Raw genomic sequence first — 10,624 nt, forward strand, 5'->3', positions numbered from 1 at the left:
CCAAAAAAAGGAAATTGCAAACTCTAGGAACCAGGACCCTGAGGACACAGGTAACCCTCCAAATTCTTCAACGATCCTCTAAAATAGTGGTTCTCAATTTTTCTAATGCTGCAATTCCTTAATACATTTCCTCATGTTGTGGTGACCCCCAACCATAAGTCTAGCACAAATTCTCCCAACAGAGCTTTAAGCTGATTGGCAGGAAGGTCAGGGGGGACACCCCCACTGTAAACGCCTGATTGGTCTGATTGTAAAAATATGTTCCAAGGCACCAGAATAGAAGCTTTAGTTCCTAACACCATGGGAAATTTGTCTTTTCCCATGGTCTTAGGCTATCCCTGTGAATCGGTCCTTCGACCCTCAAAGGGGTCCTGACCCCCAGATTGAGAACCACTGCTCTAAAAGAATGCAAATGACCAGCTGTCTGCAAGGAATATAAATCCTTCCATTCCCCACTATCCTGAGCTGAAGAAGCTTCTTAGATGTGAAGTGAAATGCCTTCAGACAAAAAACAAGGAAGTCCAGTTGCCTCTTGAAAAAGCACCTTTGGGACAACCATGACTGGATGACATTAGAGGATAGTGGAGTTGTTTTTGTACTTTTGATTTCTTGACATTTACTATTATTATTATTTTATTATTATTATTTATTTGTCAAACAAGTACAGTGGTACCTCATCATACGAACTTAATTGGTTCCAGGAGGAGGTTCGTAAGATGAAAAGTTCGTAAGATGAAACAATGTTTCCCATAGGAATCAATGTAAAAGCAAATAATGTGTGCAAATCCTTCAGGAAAATCCCAAACTTTAGAAGGGAGGCGAATAGAGGGCAGGGAGGAGCAGCTAAAGGGGTGGGGGATGGAAGAAGCAAGGCTAGGCTAAAGGGTGAGTGGGAAGGAAGAAAGGCAAGGGGGGCGCCCCTCCCTTTTCTTTCTTCAAAACACACCGTTTCAGTTCCTTTGCAAGCACGTTGTTCTATGCAAAAAAATTCCTCCCCCAAGCTGCCCCTCCCTCCTCCCTTTTCTTTCTTAAAAAGACACCCTTTCAGTTCCTTTGCAAGCACGTTGTTCTCTGCAAAATCCCCCCCCAAGCTGCCCCTCCCTCCTCCCTTTTCTTTCTTCAAAAGACACCCTTTCAGTTCCTTTGCAAGCACGTTGTTCTCTGCAAAAATTTTCCTCCCCCAAGCTGCCCCTCCCTCCTCCCTTTTCTTTCTTAAAAAGACACCATTTCAGTTCCTTTGCAAGCACGCCGTTCTCTGCAAAAAATTTCCTCCCCCAAGCTGCCCCCCCTCCTCCCTTTTCTTTCTTAAAAAGACACCGTTTCAGTTCCTTTGCAAGCACGTTGTTCTCTGCAAAATGTTTCCTACTCCAAGCAGCCCCTCCCTTTTCTTTCTTCAAAAAAAGGGGGGGGAAAGAAACCCCTTCATCCCAGCAGCAGCTGCTTGGGTTCGTAAGGTGAAAATAGTTCGGAAGAAGAGGCAATCGTATCTTGAAAAGTTCGTTAGAAGAGGCGTTCGTAAGATGAGGTACCACTGTATAGTATTATAGTACATATTAACATAACATAACATAACATAACATAAGTAGAACGTAGTAATAGAAAGGATAATAAGACAGTAGGACAGGGAGATTAGGCACAAAAGTGCACTTATGCACGCCCCTTACAGACCTCTTAGAAAAGGGGAGAGGTCAATTGTTGATAATGTAAGATTGAAGGTTTTAGGGTTGGGGGAAGCAACAACAGAGTCAGGTAATGAGTTCCAGGCGGTGACCACTCTATCGCTGAAATTATATTTTCTGTAGTCAAGTTTGGAGCGATTTACATTCAGTTTGTATCTATGATGTGCACTTGTGTTGTTGTTGTTAAAGGTGAAGTAGTCATTGACAGGGAGTACATTATGATGTATGATTTTATGAACAACAGTTAAATCAGTTCGGAGATGACGTAGTTGTAAATTTTCTAGATTTAGTATTTGAAGTCTGGAGGAGTAGGGTAATTTGTTATGTGAGGAGGAGTGAAGGACTCTTCTTGCACTATGCAAACTTTGAGTTTCCAGTGTTACTCCTTTTTCAGTTATTGTTTTCAGTATCATAAAATGAATTTGTTAATATCTGGCCATTTATTATTTATTTATTTATTTATTATTTAGATTTGTATGCCGCCCCTCTCCGCAGACTCGCCATTTGGCCATCCTAGTAACTCATTTTTTGTGATATATGCTTTGCTATGTGGCATACAGGCAATCAATCAAAGAAGCACAGAAAGAGTTTCTTTACTGATGTTCAACCTCTGATATCCACCTGTGGAATTTCATTACAATGACATTTTAATAATGCCTCTTTCACTTCCACTGCCAGCTGGAATTTTGTTTGGCAGCAAAGTCTAATCCAGTCATACCCCATCAACATTATTGTTTTTCATTTAGGAAACATTTTCAAGGAAGAATACATTCCAAAATAAAGAACATACAAGGCATTTTATTTTGAATTCAGCAAATGCTGTTGGTTCTTCTCAGCGTTAGTCAATCTCATTATGCAGAAAAAATATAGATAATCCTGGATTTACAGTTGTTTATTTACTGACTTTGGCCCAAGCCATGTTTATTTTTGCTTCATTGCTTAGCTGCTACTCTTGCGGGGAAGGAGGAATTAGAAAGGATTGAAATTAATTAATTCCCTAGACCTATGAGGGGGAATGCGGAGCCATATTTGCCAGCACACGAGATGTTGCTTTAATTCAGCTCCAGCTGATTTTTAGCTTGTGCTGAGCCTCTGTAGGGCATTTTTTGCCTACAGAGACCCTCCAGGTGGGCGGGAGAGGCCGTTTTTATCCTTCCCAGGATCCAAGAAAGCCTCTGGCACCAATGGAGGGTGAAAAACAGGCCTACCGGGCCCACTGGAAGTCTGGAAACTGGGGAGCAGAAGGCATCATTTATTTATTTATTGGATTTGTATGCCCCTCCCTCCGTAGACTCGGGGCGGCTAACAACAGTAATAAAAAACAGCATGTAAATCCAATACTAAAACAACTAAAAAACCCTTATTGTAAAACCAAACATACATACAAACAAACATACCATGCATAAATTGTAAAGGCCTAGGGGGGAAGAATATCTCAGTTCCCCCATGCCTGATGGCAGAGGTGTGCGGGGGCAGGGAAGTGGGGGGTCACGCATACATGCGTGAGGGGTAGGGACATTGAATTATGGGTGTGAGCATGCATGTGCATGTGATAGCACATGGGTGTGCGCTTTTGGCACTAGAGGGAAAAAAGGTTCGCCATCGCTGCCCTAAACAAAACTATGGCAATGGCATTGAAAAAGTGACTTATGACTCTTTTCCCCCCAAAACCATTGCAACATTTTTTATGATTGCATAGTCAATATTCAGATGCTTGGCAACTGATTTATATTGATGAGGATTGCAGTGTTTCAGGCCATCCTTTGTGACCTGACAAGCAAAATAAATGGGGAAACCAGATTAACTTAACAACCCTGTTACTGGCTTAATAACTATAACAAGAAAGGTAATAAAATGGGACAAAATTCACTTTAATGTCTTACTTAGCAACATGAATTTTGGATTCAATTGTGATTGTAAATCGGGGACTACCTGTAATTAAACAAGGTAAAAAAAAAATCAAAACATTAACTGTCTCCCAGTATTGTCAATGGAAATGATGAGTTTAACAACATATTTCTCTTTTGCATCTCAGTGAGTTACACCTGTTTGCTGTCCCCTAGTTGATTCACAGGACCAAAGAGCTGATAATTGGGAAGAATACAATGGCACAAACTCCTTTGCTTTTTATCTAAGAAAGTTGTTGAACACACAGATGTTCAATATCTGAAAAAGTAACTGAGCATTTATTACATTTGAGTGAAACAACACAGAGAAAACAAGATATTTTTATTTACATTATCAAATCTTACATATTTGATGAACTCAATAATTAATGAATTTATTAAAATTGTGTCGTTTTTGCTTTCTGGATATCTTTTAACTTCCAAATAAAACTTGATTGTCTATTTTAAACATATAATTTGAAATTATTTTTCTGTTTCCTTAGGCTTTCTCTGGAAATTATATCTCATGTTGACATTTCAACTGGGTTACACTGTTGGTATAATATGTATGTTCATCTACTGGTAAGTGTACTTTACTGGTACCAATAGGATATGTTGGAACAATACTATACTGGGTTCCAGAGGTGGTTTCCTCCTGATTTGGACCAGTTTGTCTGAGCGGGTAGCAACCCGCTGGTGATGTCATAATGACATCATGGAACTGCTTCAGTCATGACGGTTCAATTTTTTTTTGGAATTTTAAAAACATTTTTGAACTGTTTATATTTAAAAAAAATAAAATTCTTCTGAGCACATGCATAAGCCAAGTTTCTGACACTGTGCATGTGTTGCCACCTTATTTTTGGCTTTTAGATTTCTCCCCCAGATATTTTGGCACCGCACATGCATGCGTGCCCTCAAAGCGCACCCCTGAAAGCAAGGGAGGAAGCAAACCAGCAATGAGATAAGTTAGAACCCACTCCTGTAGCAGGCAATCCACCATGGATAGATCAGCATGTCGTGTATCTTGAATGGTTAAGGGTTGCGTATATTTTTGATGTTATTTACCATATTGCAGAAGGTGTGTTTTCTTTCAGTCTTCAGTTGTTCCAAATAGCATGTTCTTAGCCAGCTGAGTTTCTCAATATCGACATGGGAAAGTTTAATCTTTTGATCCTTTTCTCATTTTCTCTTCCCTTCTCTTACTTGGGGGATTCAAGTATTTTCTCATTTTCTCTTCTCTTCTCTTACTTGGGGGATTCAAGTATTTTCTCTCTTACTTGGAAGAAAAAATACCCTCTGCCAACTTAGGAAAAGATAAACAAGTTCGTAAGAACCAAAGTGCCTAACAAGTTGTTCATGATAGAACTTCCTTGTTTTCTAGAATTTGAATAATGGGGGGATGGAGAAACTGTCTCCTGTTCCCTATCTTTCCATGATGTTCAGTGCTTGAATTATGTCTGAGACACAAGGTCTATTATTCAGGTTATACAGAGAATTATGTGCTAAATAGCTTATTCCATTGTTCGTAAAGGTAAAAAATACATTTTAGCTAGAATAACAGAGTTGGAAGGCACCTAGTCCTCTAATCCAATCTCCTACTCAAGTAGGAAGCCCTATAACCATGATGAAAAACCTATGGCAAATGCACCAGAAGTGACACACAGAGTAATCTCTCTGGGCATGCCAGCTGTCGCTAATTCCACTTGCAGGTTCTGGCGCACAAGCCAGCTTATTTTAGTGCACACGGGAGCACCAGAAACTAGGAAAGCAGCTCCCTGGTGCGCATATGCACACTGAGAAGCTGAGGTTCTGGTTTCTAGTTCACACACATGTCCTGGACAGCTGGTCTTTGCATGCACATGCACAGGGGTGGGCAGCAGGCAGGATGGGGTGGAACATAGTTCCACCAGCGGAAATGAAGCCGCATGCACAGTTCCATTCGCTTCCTGGATTACCAGTCTCGGCTCGGCTCTCTCTTTTTTCCCCTCCTGCTGCTGATGCGTGAGCCTCACTTTTTTCCTCTTTCCTCCTTCCCTCTCTCCTGCCTGGCTCCTCTCCAGCCTCATGCGGCCACCTCCTGAGGCCAGGAAGGAGGAAAGAGGGAAAAAACAAGGAGCGCGCAGCAGCAGGGGAAAAAAGGAGAGTCAAGCCGTGTCACGTCAAAGCACTCTGGGCTGCGGTCTTTTTCCCCTGGCAAAGCCCTGACTCTGTCCGCAGCTAAGATGAAAAGCTATTGTGCAGCAATAATAACATTGTGACTCTCCCTCGGCTTTCCGATATTTTTAAATCTTCCCATCCTCTTCCTCCTCCTCAGAAAACGGCAGGAAGACGAGAGTTGCGGGGGGCGGGTCCTTTTCTTCCCCAATCTTTTCTCAACAGCTGATCAGCAACTGTTTGCCTAGCTATCCAGCTTGAGGTGGGGTTTGACCCAGGAAGTAGAGTGCGGGAAACGCGAAGTAAATTGTCACCCCAGCAAGCGACACTGCTGAGGTTGTAAGTCAAGGACTTAACAGTTCACTTGAACAATGATGATCATTCAAGCCACTCCCACCTGCTCACATGGCCGGCAAGCCACTCCTACACAGTCACATGACTGGCAAGCCACACACACAGTGTAGCAGTAAAAAATTTGGCTGCCCATTACTGCACATGCGCACCATAAAATGGAAGACCAGGTGACTGGCATGCGTGCACATGCTGGAACTGGAAACTCAATTTCACAATGCGTGTGTGCATGCCGGAGAACTCTTCTGGTTTCTGGCGCTCTGTGCCAAAGAGATTCGCCGACTGCCCTAAAAATATTTCAGACAAATGTCCAATCTCTTAAAACCCTTAAACAAGTTACCCCAAAATTATGTCAAATTTTGATTTGAAATACAATTAAATGCAGAAAAATGTTCAGTTTTATGGTGAGCACCATAAAAGGAACATTTAAATACAGTGATACCTCGTCTTACGAACCCCTCTTCATACAAACTTTTCATGATACGAACCTAGTGTTTAAGATTTTTTTGCCTCTTATTCCGAACTATTTTCGCCTTACGAACCCAAGCAGGGATGTCCCGAAGTGATGGGATTTCCCTGAGGCTTCTCTCCCTGGGATTCCTTTAATTTTTGCCAGGCCTGCTTTGAATCCCAGTGACAAACTCCCCTCTTCCAAACTGCATGGGGAAAAGACTCATGGAGCTCAAGAGAGGAGAAAGGTGTGGGTGAAATGAGCAGAACAGGGTGGGCCAAAACCGGAGGGACTCATGGAGCTCAAGAGAGGAGAAAGGTGTGGGTGAAATGAGCAGAACGGGGTGGGCCAAAACCGGAGGGACTCATGGAGCTCAAGAGAGGAGAAAGGTGTGGGTGAAATGAGCAGAACGGGGTGGGCCAAAACCGGAGGGACTCATGGAGCTCAAGAGAGGAGAAAGGTGTGGGTGAAATGAGCAGAACGGAGTGGGCAAAAACCGGAGGAACTCATGGAGCTCAAGAGAGGAGAAAGGTGTGGGTGAAATGAGCAGAACGGGGTGGGCCAAAACCGGAGGGACTCATGGAGCTCAAGAGAGGAGAAAGGTGTGGGTGAAATGAGCAGAACGGGGTGGGCCAAAACCGGAGGGACTCATGGAGCTCAAGAGAGGAGAAAGGTGTGGGTGAAATGAGCAGAACGGGGTGGGCCAAAACCGGAGGGACTCATGGAGCTCAAGAGAGGAGAAAGGTGTGGGTGAAATGAGCAGAACGGAGTGGGCAAAAACCGGAGGGACTCATGGAGCTCAAGAGAGGAGAAAGGTGTGGGTGAAATGAGCAGAACGGGGTGGGCCAAAACCGGAGGGACTCATGGAGCTCAAGAGAGGAGAAAGGTGTGGGTGAAATGAGCAGAACGGGGTGGGCCAAAACCGGAGGGACTCATGGAGCTCAAGAGACGAGAAAGGTGTGGGTGAAATGAGCAGAACGGGGTGGGCAAAAACGGGAGGGAAAGACCCATGGAGCTCAAGAAAGGATCTTTTTGCCTTGCTTCATTGGGACTGCCACCTCTTGACACCTCTCACTGTCCCTCCCACCACTACATTAGCCTCAGCTTCGTCTGCCAGCCATTTTTTTTTAAAGCCTTAATGTTTTGGATTTTTCTAATGGGCTTGCACACATTATTGGCTTTTCCATTGATTCCTATGGGAAACATTGTTTCATCTTACAAACTTTTCACTTTACGAACCTTGTCCTGGAACCAATTAAGTTGGTAAGACAAGGTATTACTGTATACGCAATGGATTTATGCAAAATTTGCACTTTCAGATTTATAACTGACAGGTTTATAACTCTCTGGTGAAAAAATTATGTTCCTCCTACTAAACTACTTGGCAGCTGGTTTTTGTTTTCTTTGGATGAAATAAAAAGTCTGAGCTGATTATTTTTAATATTGTTATATTCCTACTGAATATAGAGAGGTGAGATGGAAATATTTTAAAATCAATTGAATAAATTACTAACTATTTCCGTTGTATCCTTTCTGTATTTCTATATTTAAATTTTTTGGTCTAGGAAGTACCTTAAAATATGGGTTCAGAGGCGTCCATGGTTTTGCTATTCTCTCTTGTAAGTATTATATATGCAATTGTCAATTATTAAAATCTGCTCCTTAGTAAATATGTATTGTTTTTTAGAAAAAATATAAAAAATCTCAAAACAAGCAAACCGACTACTTGTAGTATCAATTTTATCTGCAGTCTTGAGTTTGAGAAACACTTAACAGTTAATAAGCACATAACTGTATATTTGATATACAATGATCACCTGCTTAAAATTTCATCAAATAATATATTTTAACAATTGCCTATCTTTTTATATATATATAGTTTTACCAGACAGAATTTTATAGGTTTCCAATTGGAGCGTTGATTTAAGATACTTGAAGTCAATGGATTAACATATATAGGCAAGATAACTAATTACATTAATATATATATGTATGTGTGTGTGTGTGTGTGTGTGTGTGTGTGTGTGTGTTTTCGTAGATTTTCACGGGTACAGGTATGACGGTCTTAGTATATTATTTTACTGAAAGAGTAGTAGATGCTTGGAACAAACTTCTAGCAGACGTGGTTGGTAAATCCACAGTAACTGAATTTAAATATGCCTGGGATAAACATATATCCATCCTAAGATAAAATACAGGAAATAGTATAAGGACAGACTAGATGGACCATGAGGTCTTTTTCTGCTGTCAATCTTCTATGTTTCTATGTTTTATAAATATGATTTGATTATTATGACAATAATTAAAAGACATGGCATGCTCAGTAAATTGGACTGCAAAACAAAGTCATCTTGAGTTAACTCAGTGTCAGGAGATTCTACCCATATTATTTTATTGGTAGCACTATGGAAATTATTTGCAATTTTTTCCTGAATTTATTTTTTACTTTCCAGTCTAAATTAGAGCTCCAATTATTTATTATTTATTTATTTATTTATTTATTCATTTGTCCAATACACAAATACATAGGAAGAAAATAAACATGAAGTAATATATATAAGGATAAAAGTTAAAATAGAAGAGAAGATATATGAAAGGAAGAAAATATATATGATATATGAGATAAAGGAAAGACAATTGGACAGGGGACGAAAGGCACACTAGTGCACTTATGTACGCCCCTTACTGGCCTCTTAGGAACCTGGAGATGTCAATCGTGGATAGTCTAAGGGAGAAATGTTGGGGGTTAGGGGTTGACACTATTGAGTCCGGTAATGAGTTCCACACTTCGACAACTCGATTGTTAAAGTCATATTTTTTACAGTGAAGTTTGGAGCGGTTCGTATTAAGTTTGATTTTGTTGTGTGCTCTTGTGTTGTTGCGGTTGAAGCTGAAGTAGTCATTGACCGGTAGAACGTTACAGCATATGATCTTGTGGGCAATACATAAATCGTGTTTTAGGCGTCGTAGTTCTAGGCTTTCTAGACCCAGGATTGTTAGTCTATTTTTGTAGGATATTCTGTTTGGAGTGGAGGAATGAAGGGTTCTTCTGGTGAAATATCTTTGGACATTTTTAAGGGTGTTATTCACCAAAAATTCACCAAAATTCTGCCCTGCTCCGCTCAAAAATTAGCCAACATCAATTAGGTGCAGAAATTAATTTAGCTTTTTGTTTAGTTATGAGTACAGAGCAAGGATGGGTTCTAACTTACTTCGATCCTGGTTCGTTTTCTCCCACACTGTGTTTGAGTGGGGCAAGGAGTGATTCTACTCAACTGCCAAGTTTTCATGTTCCCCCAAATCTAGTCTTGAAGCTCAGTGCAAGTCATTGGGGTCATATGTATGAGTTTGAAAATTGCCCTTTCAAATTTCCACTGAGAGAAGCAGCTCTATTTATAAGAGATCTGCATCAATTATTAATCCAATATGGTTAGAGTGAAATTTGGAACTGATACCTGCTCTTTGAGAAATGGTGTGTTTACCATACTGTCTTAAGCTTCATCACTGTAGTTTTTTTTATTTTAAGTGCAAAGATCTATCTTATATTGTTTTTCTTTAAAGGGATTTTATTAAATTATTAAAGGTAAATGTGGTTTTATCTGTAATTATTAATTTTTTAAAATATTTTTAAAAATTATAATATCGATTGTAATATAACAGGGCATTTTAAATTCTAAGATGGCAATATCTTCATCTGATTTTAGACCAGCGATCTTGTTAATGGCTATTGCCTTAGCATGCTGTGATCACGCCCGAAGAAAATTCCCCTTGAATGTCATTTTGTTAGCTTTATTTGTAAGTATCTCTTGAAGGTAATGCTCTATATCATATATTAATTATATTTTAACATCATTTTATTATATATGTCATTGCTACATTTTGCTACATCCAGGCTCTCAATATTTTACAATTTGAATAATGCACTACTTTTACTGTCTTACTATGAAAATTTTCCATTCTAGACTGAAATGTGCTGGACCAGAATTTCTGCCAATATCATCCAAGATCCCAGCCAGCTTGGCTAATAGGGCATCAGGAAAGAGAAAGCCAATCAAATTCAAATAAAGTTCAAAACAACAAAAGTTTGTTTTCATGCTACG

The 10,624-nt window shown here is 40.2% G+C and overlaps 1 protein-coding gene across 1 annotated transcript in view; it reads left to right on the top strand.

Annotated features, from left to right (window-relative positions):
• Window positions 1-10,624, top strand: part of LOC139153776 (protein lifeguard 1-like) — a 49,846-nt gene that overhangs the window by 3,851 nt on the left and 35,371 nt on the right. The window contains exons 2-4 of the mRNA XM_070728158.1: window positions 4,069-4,147; window positions 8,090-8,143; window positions 10,229-10,319. Of these exons, the coding sequence (XP_070584259.1) occupies window positions 4,069-4,147; window positions 8,090-8,143; window positions 10,229-10,319 (224 nt within the window). The remainder of the gene's footprint in view (window positions 1-4,068; window positions 4,148-8,089; window positions 8,144-10,228; window positions 10,320-10,624) is intronic.

This window comes from Erythrolamprus reginae, chromosome Z, assembly GCF_031021105.1.
Source record: "Erythrolamprus reginae isolate rEryReg1 chromosome Z, rEryReg1.hap1, whole genome shotgun sequence".
In the NCBI taxonomy this organism is placed as follows: domain Eukaryota; kingdom Metazoa; phylum Chordata; class Lepidosauria; order Squamata; family Dipsadidae; genus Erythrolamprus; species Erythrolamprus reginae.